Source organism: Protopterus annectens, chromosome 1.part2 (genome assembly GCF_019279795.1).
Source record: "Protopterus annectens isolate FY-2018-M chromosome 1.part2, PAN1.0, whole genome shotgun sequence".
NCBI lineage: Eukaryota > Metazoa > Chordata > Ceratodontiformes > Protopteridae > Protopterus > Protopterus annectens.
This window is the reverse complement of record NC_056727.1, coordinates 447,535,467-447,557,456: the sequence shown is the minus strand read 5'-3', so window position 1 is coordinate 447,557,456 and position 21,990 is coordinate 447,535,467. Positions and strand designations below refer to the sequence as shown.

The following is a 21,990-nucleotide window of genomic DNA, read 5'->3' as shown; positions in this document are numbered from 1 at the left end:
CTGAAGGCCTGGCTGTCTTGGTGAACTACTACTATTTGTATTAGTATCAATATCACACCATATAATTGACACCCTTTGTTAAGAGCCTTAGAGTAGCTGATTGTGGAGTGTCTGGTGGCAGGGATAGCTACCTTATACTCTGGGCAGAAGGGGGCACAGCAGGTAAATATGTGCCAGCCTTTCTCAGGTGTGTGTGTGTGTGTGTGTGTGTGTGTGTGTGTGTGTGTGTGTGTGAGAGAGAGAGAAAAGTAAAATCTCACAGTGTATATGTGTCACCTATTTGCAGCAGGGACATGCAGCACTGGTTTCACAGAATGGGTGCTTAGCTTGGATACTCTGCTGTGGACCTAAACCTACAGCTGTACCAGTGGGGAGTCTTCCTGGGGACCTGGAGGGAAATGGATAGGGAAATTCAGACCCCAGACTGAGTGTGTTCCCTGTGTGCTAAGTGAAATTGCACTTGGTGCAGAAAGCTGCAACTGTAAATACTGAATGTATGCATTTGTATTCCAAATGAACTTCCCTCTCCATTGTCAGTGGTGAGGATCCAGGCTCATTTATTACTGCCCCAATGTATGGATGTCACATATTGGTGGCAGTGGTGGGATATTGAACTTATGTAGCCTGTAAGCAGTTTTCACTAAAGGTATGCATTCTCTCAGCAGCCACACAGTGAACATTCAGAGTTTCCTATCACAACAGTTCTATTTATTTACTTTTTGGTAGTTTAGTAGTCAGGGAGAACAGGCAAAGATGTCTGCAGAAGATTCTGGCAAGCTGACAAAGAACCAGTTGGCCAAGGTATGTGAAGCCAAAGGATTGGGGTATGCCTACCTGACTAAAGAGGAAATTATTTAAACTTTAGTCACAACTGAGACCAGCATGCAGAAAGATAACCAGTCTGGTGATGGGAATTTGCAACCCTCAGAAACAGGACAGTTTAACTTTTCCTCAGAGGACTTAAAATGCATCTGGGGTTAGAGAGACTGGAACTGGAGGCCAAATATTTGGAATTAAAATAAGCATAGAGACTGTGGTGTTTGGAGGCTAAAGAAAAGGAGAATCAGATGGAATTAGAATCAGCAAACAGAGAGTATGGTGTTTGGAGGCTGAAGAAAGTGAGAAGCAGCATCAACACGAGAGGGAGTTGTTGACTCTTTGCCAGAGTCATGGAGATAATGGAGAAGGGAATAACTGAATCCTAGAAGCAAGGTCAGAAAATGTTTTTCACAATTTGCAAAGAGTGATAATCATGATAGTTTTATTCATATATTTGAAAGAGTATGTAAACAGTATAATGTTGACCAAGGGCTCTGGGTATGGTTCCTGACCCCCTTACTCCATGGTAGAGCTGTAACTGCTGTTTCTAAATTGTCTGATATTGGTTGCTTAAACTATGATGCAGTTAAAAATGTTTATTGGAACGTTTTATGTTAATACCTGAATCTTACTGAAAAAAGTTTCATGAGCATAGACGCAAGGCAGATGCAAGTGTATGTGATTATATTGCTGAACTAAGCGCTTATTTTCATAGTTTGAGTGGGTGTCAGGTCACCACTTTTCAAGGGCTGGCAAACCTTTTGTTGAGTAAACAAGCCCTTAGCACTTTGCCTGAGGACATGAGAATCTGGTTGGCAGACAGGGAATGCAACTCTGCAGATGAGCTGGGGAAAAGGGGATCTCTGTTTAGCAATCAGGAGATCACTGCATAGGAAGGGGATACCCAGTACTGCACAGGGATGTAAGGGAACCCATGGGGGCAGCCTAAACCACCTCAATAGAATTCACCAGTAACAAGGGAAGCCACTAGTTCAGGTACATGGCCAGGGCCTAGGTTCAGATGTTTTAAATGTAATCAGATGTCCACAGAGGCAAGGTGGGGAACACAAGTTGGGGATGCCAGCAAGTGGGACTAACAGAATGTCAGTGGTAAGTTGTCTGGAGACAATAGGGGTACCACACTACCACCAGAGTTTGTATCCTGTCTTGGTGGATGGAAAAGAGGCCACTGCCAAGAGAGACACAGCTTCTGATATAACCATTGTGAAGCCTGAAGTGGTTAAAGAGGAGCAGTACTTGCTTGGGCAGTCCACTCCAGTCAGAGCTTTAGGAGGGATCACATTCCAAATGCTTTTGGCCAGGGTTGACCTTGACTGGGAGGGTGGAAAAAGAAGCAAGCAAGTAGGTGTGTTTGAGGATATCCCTGCAGATGTCTTGATTGCAAATGATTTTGATAATGCAGTACCTTCTGTGTGCATGCAGTGGCACACAAGCTTGGAGATGGGCGTGTGGGTCTGGTAGCCTGGGGGAGACCCAGACAAACAGCACCACTGAAGCCAGGACTAGTAATGTGGCTAATTCAGGGAGGGAGATGCCCTGTAGCATTGAGCCTGAAGATGAACCACAGCTGCTGATGTTCCCATGGACTGGGTGACTGCAAGGGCAGAGGTGAGTGGTAGAACCCAGGCTGACAGTGAGGCACCATTGTCAAAAGATAGCAGACTTCCTGTTGAAGGAAAGCTGGAAAAAGTCACAAAAATAGAGTGGAGACAGGCTCAGTACTCAGACCCTATACATTGCATGGCTAAAGGGAGGTAGCTAGGGGAGGCACCTGATTCTCAAGGAAAAGGGGAGTCTGTATGCTGGACAAAAGGGTAACTGTGTAGAGAGTGAACCCCTGAGGGAGGGCTAGAAAATGAGGTAGTACAGTAATCGGTAGTGCCCAGAGCCTACTGTCTGGCACTTATAGCCATAGTCCATGACATTCCTTTTGCAGGTCATATGGGCATAAAGCATATAAAGAGAAGTATTATGCAGAACTTATATTGGCCTGGGATTGCCAGGGATGTAACAGGGTACTGTAGTGCGTGTGAGCAGTGCCAAAAAGTAGACCAAGCAGGAGACAAGTTCACAGCTCCTTTGATGTCTTTGCCTGTGATTGAGGAGCCATTTCAGAGGGTAGCAATGGATATCGTGGGGCCTCTGAGTACCCCAAGTTCTACAGGGAAGAAGTATATCCTAGTGGTAGTAGATTGCACTACTAGATACCATGAAGCGGTGGCTCTGTCCTCCATTGAGATCAAAAAGGCAGTAAATGCTTTGCTAGAGATTTTCATCAGGGTAACTTTTCCAAGGGAAATACTGGCTGATAGAGGTGCCAATTTCATGTCAGACCTGCTGGCTTGTCTGTGGGAGCACTGTGAGGTGAAGCACCTAAAAACCACCCCCTACTAACCCCAGAATAATGGGCTTGTGAAGAGGTTAAACTCTGCGCAAAAGGCCACGCTATGGGCAGTTGCAGACCATTTTGAGAGAGAGTGGGACAAATATTTATTTATTATTTATGAACATTTGGTAACTGGGAAAGTCCACTGGGTTAGAAACCCATTTTCAGTGGAGGCCCAGGGAGAAAAGCTCCAAGAAAGGCTAGAAAAACACCATATCATATGAGCAGTTATATACAAAGTATAAGGAACATCACTTGCAGTTACAATTTTATATCAGTCATCAGTTACCAGTTCAAGTAAATATCATACATATCAACAAGTATTTACAGAAATTTAAGGTAGAGTATGGAAACTAAGTAGTTTTCTACTGGCATGTATAAACAACAATTTGTCCCATATGTTGTTTGCATACAGGAAGGTACCCCAGGAATCCACAGTTTTTTTACCCTTTGAGTTGCTATATGGGCATAGGGTGAGGGGGCCCTTAAATTTGATTCATAATGAGTGGTAGGGTGAGTGTGAATCCCACAAGGAGTCTGTTGTGGCTTAAACCTCAGGGCAAGGCTTAGGAGCTCATTGGCTTGGCCCAGAAGAAACTGGATGGAACCAAACAGCAGAAAAACATCTGGTATGAGAGAAATACTCGAGCCAAAGAGTATGCTGTGGGACAGCAGGTTATGGTGCTCATTTCTGTCAGACACAGTAAGTTGCAGGCAGCTTGGGAGAGATCCTTCAAAGTGGTAAGGAAAGTCATTGATGTTGACTACATGGTAGAACTGTTAGGCAGGAGGCAGGGACACAAATTGTGCCATAATAACATGATGAAGACTTACCATGATAGAACAGGCTCTTGTGCTGAGTATTTGCAGTGGATGGCAGCAGGAGTCTGATGGGAATCTACTGACAGATCTCTTTAGCGAGGCTCGGACTGCCACCTCAGTGGAAGGGGTAGCAAAGTCCCAGCGGCTGTCCCCTGCCCAGGTTCAAGAAATCCAAGCAGTGTTACAGGAGTTTTGGGGTCATGTTCACTGGGAAACCAGGGTGCACCCACCTGGTGTATCACCATGTGAATACAGGACCCCCTGTGTTAGCCAGTCTAGATTACAGCAAATAATTTGTTGTGCAAGTGGATGCTTCAAACTATAGGGTGGGTGTCTGTACTTAGCCAAGTTTCATCAAAGGGAGAAGAGCACCCAGTGGTATATCTCAGCCATAGAATCCAACCCAGAGAAGAATGTTATGCAGCTGTATAAAAGGAATGTCTAGCCATAGTATGCAGAAATGTCACCCTTATATGTATGGAAGGAAATTCTCTGTAATTACAGACCACAGTCCCTTAACCTGGCTACGTAGAGCCAGCCAGCAAAATGCCAAGTTGTTAAGGTGGAGCTTAGGATTGTAGGCATATGACATGACAGTAAAACAGAGTAATGGGGTCAGCAATGCCAATGCAGATGGGTTCTCAAGACAGAGAATGGGATACCATATTCTCAAATAGACTTATTTCTCTCAACCCATGTTTCTCAAGGGTCACTTGAAAAACTAAATTGAGTCTTCGAAGGTGGGAGAGATGTGATGATAATGGCTAGTGCCAGCATAGCCAGCTGAAGTTCTGTAAAGAATGATATGCCCTTTGAATAACAAACTGATTTACACAAAATTCTTGTGTTACAGATGTATTACAACTGTAAGGTATTGCACAAATGCTTATGTTACAAATGTATTAGATCTATATGGCATTTGAAAATCAAAATGTGTTTGTAAAGTTGCTAGTGTTAAAAAATGTATCAACAGTGGGTCCTGCTCGACAGAGAAGAATATACATGTGAGACTGTATGTATATTTGTTAGCCAAGGACACTGGAAGAGAAGGGGTTAAACAACTAGGTTTTCCTTTAAGAAAAACACTGTTAATTGGACCACTTGTTGGACCATGGAAGTGCTTATTTCACAGCTCTCGATAGGACCAGAGATGGCATGTCTGGAAGAAGCCTTTGCTCATTAGCTTAGTAAGAAAAGGGGAAGCCCCAGGCACTGCCATAAACATTAGCAAAACTTTAGATATGCATCTGATCACATCTATGCTAACATCCTGTCTCAAGCTTCAAAGGGGAATAGTGTGAGAACAGAGACAGGTGACCAAATGAGGTCATTCTGCCATCCATCTTGGAAATTTTAATTAGTACAAAGAGAAGTCTCTCTCAGTATTGAGTATTCTATCTTGGGTCTGACAACAAGAAAACAAGAAGGACCATTCACCACATCATCTGCCTTGCTCTATTAAGTACGTAGGGAGTAGTAATTATCCTAGATTCATTCAGAAAAATATAGTGAAGCTTAGTTTAGATATTGTTGTTTTTTGTCTGAGTCTGTCCATCAATGTTATTTTCAATATTTCCTGTTAGTTGAACTCTGTGCTATACAGTAAATATATATTCATTATTTTCATGCGCTTTTATTATTTATTATTAAATATATTTAAAACGTTTATTGTGGCTGGCCCTTTTAGAAAGTATTTAACCTTTGAGAGTGCTGATATTTATTCCACTCCTGAAGGCCTAGCTGTCTTGTTCAACTACTACTATTTGAATTAGTATTAATATTACACTATATAATTGGACACCCTTTGTTAAGGGCCTTAGAATAACTAACTGATTGTGGAGTGTTTGTTGGCAGGGTTAACTACCTTATACTCTGGACAGAAGGGGGCACAGCAGGTAAATCTATGCCAGCCTTTCCCAGGTGTGTCTCTGTGAAAAATCAAATTTCACAGTGTATGTATGTCAGCTACTTGGAGCACTGGTTTCACAGAGAGGGTGCTGGAGGACTTGCCTTGGGCACTCAGCTGTGAACCTAACCCTACAGCTGTACCAGTAGGGAGTCTTATTGGTTGACCTGGAGGGGAGATCCAGACCTCGGACTGAGTGTGCTCCCTGTGTGCGCTTAAGGGAAATTGCACTATGTGCAGAGAGCTGCATCTATAAATAGTGTGTCTATTTGTATTCCAAGTGAATGTCCCTCTCCAGTCTCAGTGGTGAGGATTCAGGCTCCTTGATTACTGGCCCAGTGTGGGGATGTCATACAGTTACTGAGTCTAAGCATGGCTGTGAACCTCCTAGGTTGGTCAAAGTGGATGCCCTACTGAAGAAGAAGCAGATAGCTAAGCATATTCCTCCCACTGCTAAGGATCCTCAGAGGGAATGGCAGGATATTACTCTGGTTGTTCAGTCTCCTGATGTTCTTAAGATCACCTCAGGAGGTGTCTGTTCCTGTTTCATTTTGGTTCTCTACTCCAGCTAAAAGGACTAGGGAGTCTGATTACTCAGATATGAAGGTGGGGTCAGGGGATGAGTCTTTGACCTAATCCTCACAAATTACCTCTCCTTTAGACTATGGCTCTGAAGAAGAGCATTCTTTTGAGTCCTGATTCTCCCTTAAAATATTCCATCATGTAATTATTTAAAGTGAGATTGCTCACAAGTCTCTGATATTCAAAAGAGCTATTATGAACTGTTGCAGATGGAATCTTTTAACCTTCTGTTGTCCCTTCTGTGTTGGATGCCTTGTTATATACATTTGCAGCTGCTGTTTTGTCTCCTGATTCCCAGCCTCTGGCCTCTAAGAAGCCTGACCATTTTTATAAAGTGCCTGAGGCCTTTACATATCTCTACAAGTGTCTTTCTTCAGATCCTGCTGTGGTCTCTCTTTCTGCTGACAAGCCATCCAAATGTTTGCCCCCTTCCAAATTCCTTCCTTCTGATAAAGACTGTAGGGCTATGGAGAAGTTGAGAAGTGTGCACTTCTCTCACCCTGGCCTTCAGGGTCATTAATTATCATACCTATAGGATCAGATATGTTTTGGCTTTTTTGTCACAGCTTGGGAGGGTTTTGACTGACCTTCCTTACTCTGAAGGAAAGACTGCTGCTCTTTTCTGCCCGTCACTTTACTGCTGGTGCATCTTCTGAGCTGCTGCTTCTATTTCAGTTATTAGGAGGTACTCTTACAACTTTGCCACCAGGCTTTACCTGATGATATCAAGGCCAAGCTCTAAGATGCTCCTTTGGACAATCAGAATCTCAAGATAAAGGCAAAGTGATGCAGGGTATTAAAGAAAGCTTTGTTTGGCCATACTCATATTTCAAGGAAACTATCCTTATGAGTCTGCCTTTGTGCTTAGGCAACCATGTCAGCCTTCTTAAACGGAAGGCAGTGCCTAAAGGTGTTTTTGCTGATAAGCCCACCCAGATATCTAAAACTCAAAATCTTCCTTTTCAGGACAAATCTGCCTCCATTTAACATATTTTCTCCCCTTCCCCTTGACCAGGTTTCCCTGTCTCTCAGGCTTTCCCTATCCTTTCCTGTCTGGCAACAGATAACTTCAGACTTTTGGGTTCTGTCCATTATCTATCATGATTACTTTATAGTTTGGAAATTCCTTCCCCCTTGTTCAGGTCTTCTTCAACCTCTTTCTGACCAACTTCCTCATTTTTCTGAGTTCTGCAGGCTTTACTGAATCAAGGTACCATTCAACCCATTCCAGTATCTCAAAGAGGAACAGGGTTTTACTCCAGAATGTTTCTGGTTCCCAGAAAAGAGGGATCCTGGAGACTGGCTCTAGATCTTTCCTTTCCAAGTACCTTTCTAAAGATTCCTTCCTTTTGGATAATTTTCCACCAGACTGTCTCTCCCCTCTTACTTCCTCAGGCTTTTCTGGTCTCCTCAGACCTAAACAATATTACCTTCATTATTCCTGTTCACCCTCTCTTCAGGAAGTTTTACGTTTCTCTGTTTATTTGTCTCATTTTCAGTTAAATGCTTTGCCCTTTGGTCTTTGCGTTCACCAAATGTACGGCTCCTGTTGTAGCCTTTTGCAAGCTTCAGGAAATCCAGATATTCACATATTTGGATGATCTGCTTCTTCAGGCACCCTCCCAATCCCATGCTTTTGCAGTATCTGAACTTCACCATGCTCCTTCTGTGCAGTCTGGGATTTACCATCAGTTTCAAGAGGTCCAGTCTGACTCCTCAAGACCACATTTTTTCTGGGTTGCAGAATTCAGTCCATTTCAGTGTTGGCTTCCCTTCCTTCTTTCAGTGTTCTGTCTCTGTCAATCTTTTTCCAGTATTTGCTTCCCCTTTCTCTCTGTATTCCAAGGGAATTTCTCAAAATCTTGGGATTCTTGGATTCTGCCATTCCCATGTTCCTCTTTGCCAAGCTTCGCATGAGCAAACTTCAATGGTACCTAAAGACAGTTTGGCTCCAGCATCGCCACCCTCTGGACTTTCCAGTTCCCTTACTTCTTTATCTCAAACTTGAGTTGTATTGTTTTACCCAGCAGATTTCTCTCAATCTGGGACTGCCTTATCAAACTCCTACCATTACTCAGGAGCTTTTTACAGATGCTTCAGATCAGAGTGGTAAGCCTTTTCCAACAGTCTAAGGTTCAGGGTCTATATTCCATTCATCAGAGGTCAGACCACATCAGTGTAAAATAAATTAGTACTTGCATTCTTGCTCTTCAGGCCCTTTAACGGTCTTTACAGATAGCATCACAGTCAAACAGTGGGGCCCAAATTCTTATCTTCTTTGCAGGCTGGCCCTTTAGACCTGGGATTTGGCTATCCACCATCAGGTAACCCTTCAGACAGTCTAGATCACTTCAGAACACAACTTAGTGGCAGACTTCCTGACCTGGACAAGGACACAACCTCATGAATGGATGCTTTACAGAGTGGTGTTCCTGGACATAGCACATTGGTGGAGTATTTCTCAAGTGGATCTTCTTGCCTCCCCTCTAAACAGACAACTTCCTCACCTCTGTTCCAGAGTTCCAAGTCATCTAAATTGGAAGGTGGATGCCATGCGCTTTTCTTGGAAGGGGTTATTCCTCTTTGCCTATCCTCCTCTTCCCTGACTTCCCAAAGTCTTGCAAAAGGTGAGGGAAGAATCTTGCTGGCAACTCCCTTTTGATCCAGGAGCACTGGTTCCCCTTCCTCTTTCACCTGGCCAGGGGCAATCATCACGAGTTACCTCACCAGATGGATCTTTTCACAAAAGACTAGGGGTATCTCATTCACCCTCACTAGTCCAGTCTTCGACACTTTTGGTAGTAGGATTTTGATCCCATTTAGACACCACTTTTCTGAGAATGTGCTTAGTGTTGTGCAGGAGGTCAGGAAACCTACCACCTGAAAATCCTGTATGGCTAAATGGAAAATATGTTGTTTGGTATCTCAAACATCACCAGGATCTGTTTTCTGTGGAGGTCCTTTTGGTCCTTTCTTACTTGTGTGAACTGCTCCAACCTGGCTTAGCATATTCTTCGGTTAAAGCTCATTTGTCAGCAATCTTGCTGTCTGCCCTTGAACCTACCTTTGGCCTCTTGGTTTGAGGTCAAATAATTCTTTAAAGGTGACCTTCATATCAGACCTCCAAGAAAACCTAGTTCTTCCTCGTGGGATCTTAATTTTGTCCTTGAAACATTGACTCAGGCTCCTTTTGAGTCTGCCTCTTTTTCTGTGCAATACTGCACCTGGAAGACTGTTTTTGGTTGCCCTTACTTCAGCTGAGAGAGTTTCTGAACTTCTCTGGTAGCTTTTTCTCTCTTTTTCATTTTTTTGTAGGGGCAAAGTGTCTCTGCATACTAATCCTTTGTTTATCTCCAAGGTGGTCAGTGAGTTGTCTCTTAATCAGTCTTTTTAGCTTCCCTCCTTTTTTCCTTGTCTATAATCCTCTAGTGAGAAAATTCTTCACATCTTGGATCTTCATATACAGCTTGAGTATTACTTGGATAAGACAAAGGCTGTCTGTAAATCTGAACATCTTTTTGTTTCCTTTAATACCAGGACATTGGGTTTGGTGGTTTCTAAGCAAACCATCTTCTCCTGGATTTTTAAGTCTATTCTTTTTGTTATGCCTTTTATGGAAAACCACTTTCTGCTTCAGTTAGGGCCATTCTATGAGGACGGTGCCTCTTCGGGAGCTTTCTTCAAGGACTTTGATACTAGATCCATCCTGAAAGCTGCCACTTGATCCTCTGTCCACACTTTTACTAAACACTGTGAGCTGGATGCCATTTCCAGAGCCAGAGCAAGATTTGCCTAGGCTATCCTTCATAGGCTTATAGAAGACCCTTTTGTGCCTTCCTCCTCCCATCCATTTCAGTAACTTTGGTAATCTCCCATAAGTTATGAATACTGCAACAGTGATATGGAAGGACATGGTACACTTGTGTAAAATCTTACCATAACAGTAGCAGTCCTTCTTTTCACTTTTGCAGCATTCATTCCCCTGCCCCCTTTATTTTCTTTCTACTGTTGGAAACTCTTTGTTGGCCAAGGGGTATTTTACGTTATTTTCTTTTTCCCTTTCCCTCAGGATGTGCATGTTAACCTTTCTGCTGTGAATGGATTAGTTCTCTTAGGGCACTTCAATTCTGAGTATGGAGTGTTAGTATGAAACCTTTATGCCCTATGTTTGCACAGGAAGCATATGCCTGGTGTACAATGCTGGGACGCAGTAAAGGCTTTGGTATATTGGCCATGCATTGAGTTGTCCTTGGCAAGAGATCCCATAGATTATGAATACTGCAGTAATGAAAAGAAGGACATCTACTGTTATGGTAAGATTTTATACAACTGTACTTTCCTTTGCTTCTTGATTACCACATTCACCTTGGATGTGTGTATTTCAAGATTTTTCTCTATGACCTGGTGAAATCAAATGACTGCTTGTGTGTACTAGTTTCAATTTGTATTGGTTTATAAACTGAGTAATACTTTACTTGCTGAAGTTGCTATTTTTAGGAGCAGTGTGTTAGTGCTGTGAAATTGTCATTTATTTTTAGTCACATATTTTATTGTATGGCAATTATACAACTACTTGGTTCTCTTGGATGTTTTTGAATGGTTGTGTGCTTTGTTGACATTTAAAATTATAACATATCAAAAGATACTTTAGTCATGGGCTGTGCTGACTGCCATAATTGTGACATAGTATAGTGGTAGGAGCATGCAAACTGTTATAAGCATTTTATTGTGATGTAATTGTGTGGTATAATTTTTATAGGATTCACAAGAAGGATCGGTCTTTGTGACATCTGCACTCAATAAGACTATGCAAAAGGAAAAGAACTCAACTTGGAATGAAGCAACACAGAAGTTTCAAGGTATCGTATATATAATCCTTTGTATGACTGTAACAAAACAATTTTTAGTATACGTTTAAAGGACAGCTATGCCTTAAACCCTTCCTTTCCATAGATTGTATTCTTCCATGTATTATAAAGGATTTAGCAATTTTTTCCCATGTAGCATTTGTATCCTAAATCACTTCATCAGTGAACGTCATTTGGAGACTGATTGAAATCTCATAGTACTTTCTTTAGGAGTTTGTCTCCATTGTTATTTATGTAATTTTACCTTTCGTATTTGAAAGTGTCTTGTCAAGGGAGGCTCATATGGCAAGGTATAGGTATCTATACCTCTTTTTATTTCAGACTCACAGGAGTCATAAAGCTCTGCACTGTTATTTACTGCTGCATTATCCTCCTCTGAAGTGATAAACCGATTGAGCCTTTTGAAGACTGAAGGTGAAGAAACCTCTGAGAGCAGCCTCTTTAATCAGCTGAGCACTGCAAGTCTGTAATATGATATTGTGGTTGACTCAGAGAAGAAAGGTGACAGAGGAAATAGAACCTGAAACTCGCAAAATTCCATTATGTAAAAATATTGTGTTTTTGCGGCTATTTCTTTATACTTCTGCAAAAAAAAAAAAAAAAAAATTGCAGAATGTGTAACACATGTAGGAAACAAGTGTGTAAGAGTAACTGTAAACCAGTGACTGACACTCTTACTGAGGATTCATAGACCTATTGCAAGTAAGACAGCACAGTGGCATAATGGTAAGATCTTTGATTCACAGATGGAGTTCTGTGTTCTTTTCTTCTTCCATAGGTGATTACTAGGGTAGTGCACAAGAGCCTTTATAAGCCTAGCCAGTAATACACAGATATGGGATGGGGTAGTATCAGCGTAGTGAGTCTTTGGGTGTTGGAGCCCTGTGTCATTTTACAGGCTGCCTCTGTTCATAATGGACATGGGCAATATCCCAGGAGTGAATTTACAGTTCCCCATCCATTTATCCAAATTCTTTTGAAGAGTGTGATGGACAGGCTTTGTTTTACAAAGATGGAAAAATTATTCCATAGACAAGGTAGCCTTTGGAATACAAATCTGTCTGTTTCGGAAGTTCTGTTAGTCCCAAATAAGGTTCAGGTCCATGGAATGCATAATCCTTGTATAATTTTCTTATGAATATGTAACATTTTCATCAGGGCTGGATCAGAGAATGCCTTGTAGGTCAGGCATAAGTCACCTCTCAATAAAAACTGTAGCCTTTAGTCTATCCACATAAGACATGCGTCTTACACTTTGTATTTTTTAGTGAGAAACCTCTGAGGCAGACCTCCCAACCGTTCCGAATTACTCGGTTTTTACCGAGTTTTGGGGTCCAAATGAAGGGGTGCCACGATTCCCGAGTGGCACCCCTTCATTTCTGATTCTTCTTCTTCATTTCTGATTTTTTACTTTTGGTTTTCTAATTTTTTAAAATATCCCGCTGTCTGAGCTGACGGCATCACGTGCGCAATGACGTCAGTGCCATCAGACTACCAGCCAGTCAGAATTGAGCTCAAGGAGCTCACATCATCATCATTTCCGGCTAGCTGACGGGCGGTTAAGTTAAGCTGATACTAATGGCAGAAGCAGCATGCATGGGAATTGGATACAGCCCACGGATTAATGGCGGCAGCTGATACAGCAACATGGGGAACGGAGCTGGGATTAATGGAGCGAGCCCACGGATTAATGGAGGCAGGCTGGCAGCTGATACAGCAACATGGGGAACGGAGCCAGGACAGCATGCGGGGATACAGAGCAGCCCTCCAGCATGAGGAATAGAATGAGCACAACTCAGGGTAAGGAAGCAGCATGAGGAACAGAACGAGCACAACTCAGGGTAAGGTTGAGAAAGCAGCATGAGGAACAGAACAAGCACAACTTAGGGTAAGGTTGAAACTGTGTGTGTGTGTGTGTGTGTGTGTGTTGAAAGTGCAGCATAGTATTCCAGGTTAGCTAACATGCAATGAGTCCACTCAGTCTTCTGGTAACTTTTGCCCTTACTGAATTTTGGCTTCCAAACAAAGTAGTCATACTTTGTCTCCTGCAAGATAATACATGCCATTCTGTGCCTCTCTTGTATCTAAAAATACAGGCTTGGACTTCTTTCTGTGCAATGCTGACACTTGACATGTTGGGTAGGCAGTATGTCTGAACATGTTCACAGAGTACCCCCTGCTCACCATCTACATGTCAGCCGAATTATTCAGGAAGAACAAAACATCATATTATATTGGTGATCTTCTCTTCTCTACAGGGGTTAACTTCCCCCTTTAGACTTCAAAAAGTATGTTCTTATTTAGTGGGTCATTTCATCTGAGACTGCAAGTTATTTGTGAATAATTACACTGCTGTGCTTTGCATGAGATTTGAATGCGAACTATTTTTTTGCTTGCATGTCTTATGATCTCATTTTTTTTCTGTGAGCTGTAGGCACAATTCCAAGTTGTGCTTCTGTTATAACTCAAGAAAAAAACATTGATCAACTACTGATTACATTTTCAGACATCATTTCATAGTCAGGGAATAACTGAAGTCTACCACCAGTATTACATTACTGCTCATGCTGCTTGCAAATCTCTGTGTGCACTCAAATGATAGGCCTGGCATCGCAGCACTGCTTAAAGGCTACCTAAAGTTCAGTGCTTCCCTGAAGGGAACAATATGCATTCATTTATCTTCATATTCTTGGACACTGACAAGTTTATCTAGTGTGTGTGTGTGTGTGTGTGTGTGTGTGTGTGTGTGTGTGTGTGTGTGTGTGTGTGTGTGTGTGTGTGAAAATGCCCCCAGTTTAATACGCCTGGTGGCTAGAGGTACTCAAGCTCATGACAGGCATTTGAATTTTAGACTTCATAGTCTTCAGAAAATAAATGGTAACACAAAAACCTTTTATTCTAGTAATTTTCTAAGTTTAATAATAATAATAATAACAGTATTTGAAATGTGTTCCTATTGTGGAGCTGTATTCCCCCATTATTGGCTTTGTCCAGGTTTTTTTGTGCTAAGAGTTGAGAACTATGGTGAGAAGTGAGAACTGTTTGTATTCCCCCATTATTGGCTTTGTCCATTTTTTTGTGCTAAGAGGTTGCAAGAGCTTTGGTGAGAAGTGAGAACTGAATTTGTATTCTCCCATTATTGCCTTTGTCCAGTTTTTTTTATGCTAAAAGGTTGTGAGAGCTATGGTGAGAAGTGAGAACTGAATTTGTATTACCCCATTATTGGCTTTGTCCATGTTTTTTGGGCTAAGAGGTTGTAAGTGCTGGGGTGAGAAGTGAGAATAGAATTCACTAAATGATAGCCATTTAAGTTTCAGTTTTCCTATCTTTCAGGAAACTGCTGATTTGGCATAGTGGAAAGTTGCTTTGACTGTATTGTACAAGGTCCTGGGTTCAAAACTTCCCAGTGAAATGCATGGTGGTAACACAACATTTTATTCTAGCAACTTTCCAAAATTATACAAGCAATGTTTAAAATTTGTTCCTGGTTTTTGGCCTTTTTGTCCCCCCCAAAAAAAACTAAAATTGAAAATAAGTTTGAGAAGCTGTGTAAGATGCCTATGACTTACACTACTGTCATTCTATTAATAGTGTGGGTGTGGAAGTAGATTTTTATGATGGAAATGTTCTGAATTGGGCAGTTTTGTCATTACTGGTTCATGCATTTTGTTTCATTGCCTATGACTACTGGAAAAATGTTCAAACAATAAATGTAAAATGCACTCTAACAAGTGTGCTGTACTATACAAGGAATATAATTTAATAAAGTCAGGAAGGTGTATCAAAGAACACATGCATGTTTCTTGTTTTGTGTGCAAGGGGCCAGTGATTTGAAAACAGCCCAATGGCAATATTTATCCACCACTGGCCAGATGCATTTTTTTTATATGGTGTGAGTTTCAATGCTGTTTCAATGAATATGAGTTTCAAGGGCAGAGAAGTTTTAATGCTAAGTCTATTTTCATTGTGAGACAGTGTTGTTTAGCATTAGTGTTTGTGCACTGGGCTGTAAAATTTAAAAATAAAATCCAAATAATCATTGTAGAAGTAAAGCAGTATGCACACATTAGTGTTTGAAGTAAATGGGGTGAAATAGTCAGGTAATGGGACATTTGAATGGCTGCAGGGGGACTCTGGTGCCATATTTTGGTTGTCTGTTCTTTAGTTTGCATTTGAAAGTTGGTATCCCACAATTCCATTGGAGTGGATGGGGGGTTACACATTTATGTATGCAAATTTTATGTTAATTAGCGTACAGATTTGTACCTATTTTTCATGGGTCTAGTCCAGATTTATGAGGTTTCCAGATTGAGAGGTATGCTCTGGGGCCACTCCAGTTAGTGTAAGTGCCTCGTTAGGTACATGCAGAAGGGAACATTGTACTCTATTATGAGCCTGGTGATGGCTAAGTACAATGGCACTATGACTTCCTTTGACCTCAATGCCATGCTTTTACTTATAAGTTCAGCCACCCAGAAGGATTTCCACACTACCATAGCTACCTGGTGGTCAAAGTTAAGGTTATTTATCTGTGTTCCTAGATCCCTCACAACTGTGTCTACTTTTAGTGATGTGTTATCAATATTATAATTTGCAGTAATATCTGATTTACCGAAGGGTATGATTACACATTTTTTAGCATTTAGTATCAGACCATGGTTTTGAAAAGAGTTATTTGCCATTTTTAGGCCTGTTTGTAGGATGTCAGCATCATTTCGAGATTCAGTTATTGGTCCCAGCTTGCAGTTGTCAGTGAATTTGGTGAGCCAGAGGCCCCCCCAACATTGGCCGTTAACTCTGAGAAGAGGAGAGGTCCCAGTACTGAGCCATTTGGGACACTGCTAATAACAAGTTTCTTAGTGGAAGTCGATTCGCCTATCTGGACAACATGTGTCCTGTCAGTGCGCCACTTTGCTATCCACCTCATGACGTAGAGGTTTATGCCTAATGCAGTAAGTTTATCTATGATCCCCAAATGGGTGTTTGTGTCAAAAGCTTTGGCCAGGTCTAGATAAGTGGTGTGTACTATTTTACCCTCATCCATGGCCCTGGTGACTTTCTCGTAGAAGTCCACCAGATTAAGAAGGCAAGACCTCCCTTTGACAGAACTAAATTGGGTCTGGTCTAGTGTTCAGAGATTTCATATGTCTTTATTGATCAGGTCCATGATAATTCTGTCCATGGCCTTGTATACAAGACTGGTCAAGCTTATAGATCGTAATTCCCTGTGTCAGTTGAGAGACTCCCCTTGTGCTGAGGGATGTCTGTTGCAATTCTCTATTCCTCCATTACAAAGACCGTCTGGAAGCTTGAGTGTTTCTAATGGCCCCGGTATATCCCACTTTAAGTTATTTAAGCAGCATCTTGGAATGTTGTTGGGACCCATGGAGACTATGTTTTTAGCTTTAGCGAGTGCAGTAAGGATCTGTTCCCATGTAATGACTGGTCGAGGGATGGTTGCGTGTATTTCTTTGGGTTTGGTAGGAGATCACTAGCAGAGTCTTATGGTCTATAGTAACTCTGTAGAGTTTTGCATGTTGTCCACATATCTGCATGGGGTTTGCCTGTGTGCTGCAGTTTTCTCCCACCTTCACAAAACATGCTTTTGATTGGCTATTCTAAATTTTATGTATATTTACCATTGCCTCTGAGACCCAAATCATAGTTAAAATGGATCTGAGAAAAACATTTCAATTACATGATTAACAAAGAAAAACATCAAAGTAAAATAAATAAGAATTTACCCCCTCCCTGAAGTTGTCTTGCCTATCTTTTCTTAAGAAAACACACAATGCAGTGTGAAAGTAAAAAATATGGACTGAAAACAAAATCCACATCAATTTGACAGGCCCCATAAGGCTATTTTGGAGTATAATTGTGAAATAATATTTTCAAACATAGATCACTATTGCAGTAGCCTATGCAATATGGGTCCTACCCCCCCCACCCCACTGTAACTGGTCAGCTTTCAAAAGCTAAGAGCACCTTCCATGCACACCATCTGTCAGGAGCTTGAGAAGAGCTCTGTAAACAGTTGAGTGTGAAAAGCTTCAGAAGTTTTTGCTGCTGAAAAGAGTGCTCCTTCAACAGGCCCCCCAGTGAAACTGTTTGTTGGTTAGCGATTGTCAAGAGTTGGGCAGATAAGTTCACCTTGGAGATGGCTTTCCATAACTTTTTAATTTATGAAAAAAAAACATTTTTTTTTTGTGAATTTGATTGTGCTTGGCTAGAAAACTGTGTATGTACAGACTGCCATTGCTTATGTAAATGCTTGTGTGAACCTTCTGTGAGAAAAAGCTTTAATCTGATAATAATCTTCATGTTGGGTCTGTCCTCGGAACCAAGTCGGCCTTGTAACAAGCTTGTGCCAGCCAAAAAACTCTCGAGCTAAGCCTTTACCCACAGTGCCCTTCTCCCTATTACCTCAGATCTCGTTTGCCACGTAGCCAGAAATCTGTGTCAAGCCAGCTCTCAGCTAAGTAGTTTTTTTTTTTTTTGCTTATAAAAGTATGTTCTAGTATTTGTTCACTTTATTTTAAACCTTTTTACTTAATCTATTGCTATTTTTTTCCCACTCTGAAGTATCCCTTTCAGTACCATTCTCTTAAATACCTTATGCTAATCTCAAGTACCATTGTTGGTACAGCCCTTTCCCTTTACCTCTGTGATAATCCTTCAGTATCATTGCTGGTATTTCTTTCCTTCTCTTCACTTCCCTTCTTTGGAAAAAAAAAAAAACTTTCCTCTTTTCCTTTTCCTGTATTATTGGATATTTGTGTTGTGATAGGATGTTTGAGAAAAAAAGGAGCATCGGGCTTTAAACAGTGTGACAAGTGTAGTCGCAAAATGCCTAACAGTGATATCCATGTTTCATGTGTATATTGTTTGGAAGTTTGCCATCTTTCTGTACAGCCACCTTGTTCTATTTGTCTGGGGTTCAGTTCCCGAACTTTTAATGAAAGAAGAAACAAATTCATTTTGAAGGGCCTCCTTAAGATGCCCTTCTCAGAGGCTGTCTCTGCATTGGAGGGCTCACCGCCTTCCAAGAAAGAGCATAGAGAGCATAAAAAGAGACCACATTCGGTTTCTTCTTCACCCTCCAGTGATAGCAAGTAGGAACCGAGACCAAAAATAACTTTTTCCGGCTCCAGAGTCAAAACTAGTTTCTTCGTCATCGTCCTCAGTACCGTCAAGAATCTCTGTATCGTTGGCCCCTACTTCAGCACCGACTACTACATCTACGGCACTGACCCTGCCTACACTACAAATTTTGACATCCACACTGATCACGGCATCTGTTACATCATCAGCATCGAGCTTACTGACCATGTCTGTTACAAGTTTGGACACCTGTGCCACCAAGTCTCTAAACTTGAGACATTGGTGCCGTTAGACCATACTGCATTGACCCGGTACTCCCCTTCAGAGGATCCTTTTGTTGGGCAGCAGTTTAGCCCTTTTTTAGAACGGCCAGAGTCCCCATCAGAGATATCCACAAGATTGACCAGGATCCTCTCGGAACTGGATGTGGTGCGTCTTGTGGACCAGCTGCTGATGGCCAGAGGAATTGCTACACCTTCTAAGATCCCATTCTCCTTTGGACATGGGAATTTATCTCCATGGACTCTAACTTACTCACCTCCTTTGACCTCTTTGCAGGCTTCAAAGTCTTTGGCATCGACTCCTTTCTCAGTTCCCACACCTCCGGTGGCAGGTTCAGGTGTTGTCATGAGACGTCACACCTGGATGCGCCTTTGTGACATTGCGGACCCTTTTAAATCTTCCTTCCTTAATGTTTCAATGGAAGCTTCTTCCCTTTTCAGCCCAAAAGTGCAAGACACATTGCCAGGTGTGAGAAGAATGGAAAAACCCTGTCTGCCATGGGGTACGTTTTTCCACCCCTCAGTGTCCATACTCTAGAAACCAGAGTAATGGAAAGATGTGGCACAAGAAATTGCAGGATTCTTTCCGTGTCACACATGGTGAGTATACTCCCCCGGGGCAGAGGGGGTAATTCATCTGGAAGGTGCCCCTACAGGCAGAGGGGATTTGGATAATCAAGGCACCAGAGATGCCTTCTCTGGACAACCATACCAGCGCTTCTGAGGAGCAGCCCGATTGTTTTCCTCTGGAAGCTGTTGGGGGTCATTTTTCTTTGCACCTTTCTGCCTGGCTAACAATGGATTTATGGGAGCAATGGATCATAACCAGAGGATATTCATTGTGTTACACTGCTGCAGTCATTACACTTGGGTTATCCTGCCATCAAGCGGTCCCGCAGTCGACAAGAGTTCCAAATTCTTGGTCCGGCGTCGGTTGCTGTCACTTCTTCCCTCACGTCAGTGCGCCAGCGGTATATAAGATGCATCCGACGCCATTTTCTTTAGTCTTTCTTGCTGTGCGGTGCCCGAAGCAGAAGCAGTTCGCAAGTGCCGGTCGGCCGACTCCTGAGATTTTCGAAGTCGAATTTCAGATCCGAAGTCTTCAATAAAGCTAAGTACCCCATTGGGGAAACTTTTTTCTTGCCTCAGACCGATGTCAGAAAAAGTTAATAATTGTATTTCTTGTGGGAAGCAAATACCACAGAAGGACTTCCACTCTTACTGTATTCCATGCCTAGGCCCAGATCACGACGTCACTAGTTGTCGGTTTTGTGCTAGATTTAACAAACACACTATAAAAAATTGTTTTGATTTTGCTTTGCACTACTTTGGCCGAAGGTTCAATTATACTATGCTGTCGGATCAACTGACGACCGCAATGTTGACCTGGAGGATAAAGCTAAATCTATGTAAACAGTCAAGGATTTCTTACAGGTACAGCCACCTTGATTTAGGAGAAATTGGCCAACAAAGAATTGGTCCTTTCCAGTGTCAGAGAGGCGGAGGATTGAGAGGAATTCATTTCACTGGTTACACTGGCTGAGTTTCCTGTTGACATGCCAGGCTAGTTAACCATGTTTTTTTTTTTTTTTCCTCTTTCCTTCATAACCTAGAATGTGTAAGAGCTTAGTAAAATTTGTATTTGCTATGATTGTCTAGTGTGGGCTATCACAAATGAGATCTGGGTAGCTACAGCTAGGCATGTTGGGATAGGGGTTAGCCTCAAGCCAGTATAAGCTCTCGAGCTATAGTAAATCGGCTGAATCAGAGCCAAGGATCAACTCTGAACCCAACCAGCAAGAAGGAAGGTGAGATGAAGGACAACAAACATGGAACATTATGGTAGGTACATAACTTCTTTTTTTTATAGAATTTCAGATAGTTGCTAATGTTGAAAGATAGTTGGTATTGTTGTTAGTGTTTAAAAATCATTGTGATGTCTGAGAAGTCCACTGGATTCACAAAGCGTTTGCCCTGTGAATACAAAATACCCCTCAGGAACCCCATTCCCTTTGCGTGTACTGCTAGATCCTTACAACTTGCAGGATAACTGCAGTATCTGTGCTGTCTTAGGCACCAGAACTGTTTAGAGTTTTTAAAAGCTACTTTCAAGACCTCCATCTGTAGTTTCATCTTTGAGGTCTAGTCGATCCATCAGAAGCCTAACCAAAATGATGAGGACATTTCTAAGGACACAGACTCTCCCTTTTTGGAGATGGCTCATACGGATGTTAACCCCTCTGCCATACAAGCATTGGATCCAGTAACTTTGGACACTTTGGCTTTGACATCTTTCCTCAATTTTTTGACACTATTGCCCTTGGGTTGGACAGAGTCTCAGAGTCAGTGTCGGAGCACTGATGGTCCCTACTTCTCAGCTCTAGCTACCTTGGCTCTGAGGTCCTCCTCAGTGCCATCCACTTTTGGAGTCAGTAAAGCTACCAGCTTTACTGATATGGATGGTTCTTCCTAAGCTCTATTAGTGGAGTCAGCTTTTGAGGCTGTGGGGAGGGCTTTGGCTGGACCAAGGCAGCTGGTGCATGCACCATGTTCGGATCCATCCTGACTCCCAGTGAATTTTTTACATCCTTCCTCTTATTCTGATTGAGAGGGACAGGCAGACCCAATCAGCTTCAAGACTGCTCGAAGTTCAAGCTCCTCATTTTACTCTGGGATATCTTCATTGGAGGCCACAAGACACATTTCCCAGAAAAGGACTTGCAAGTAGAAGCATACAGACTCCTCTCCTGCGCCTGACACCAAAAAACACCTACTTAGATAATGGAGAAGGTTCCCCAAGATTAGCAGAGTGCTGTCCCCCTAACATCTCAGATGCTCAGGTAAGAGCTGCCCTCTCAAAAGCAAAAAACACAGCATCAATGTGACCAGACGGTGTCCCGGGCTGTGTCCTACATGAACTCCAAGAAGAGCTAAACCCAAACATAAAACTACTGTTAAATCTCAGCCTTACTACAGGATATGTACCCAAAGAGTGGTGTACAGCAACAGTGGTCCCTCTCCACAAAGGTGGTGCCTCAACGGATCCTGGAAACTGCCGCCCCATAAGCCTGACTAGCTTGGTCTGCAAAGCTATGGAAAGGATCATCAAGGATCTCATAAGTAAAGATATTGGGGACCTACAGACACTGGATCCTACCCAGTTTGGCTTTGTTAAGGGCAGATCCTGCCTCTTAAACCTGGTTG

General features: G+C 42.2%; 1 protein-coding gene across 1 annotated transcript in view; it reads left to right on the top strand.

Moving 5' to 3' along the window:
• The window catches only part of DZANK1 (double zinc ribbon and ankyrin repeat domains 1), a 1,792,612-nt gene that overhangs the window by 432,098 nt on the left and 1,338,524 nt on the right, over positions 1-21,990 (top strand). The window contains exon 5 of the mRNA XM_044056983.1: positions 11,296-11,395. Within this exon, the coding sequence (XP_043912918.1) occupies positions 11,296-11,395 (100 nt within the window). The remainder of the gene's footprint in view (positions 1-11,295; positions 11,396-21,990) is intronic.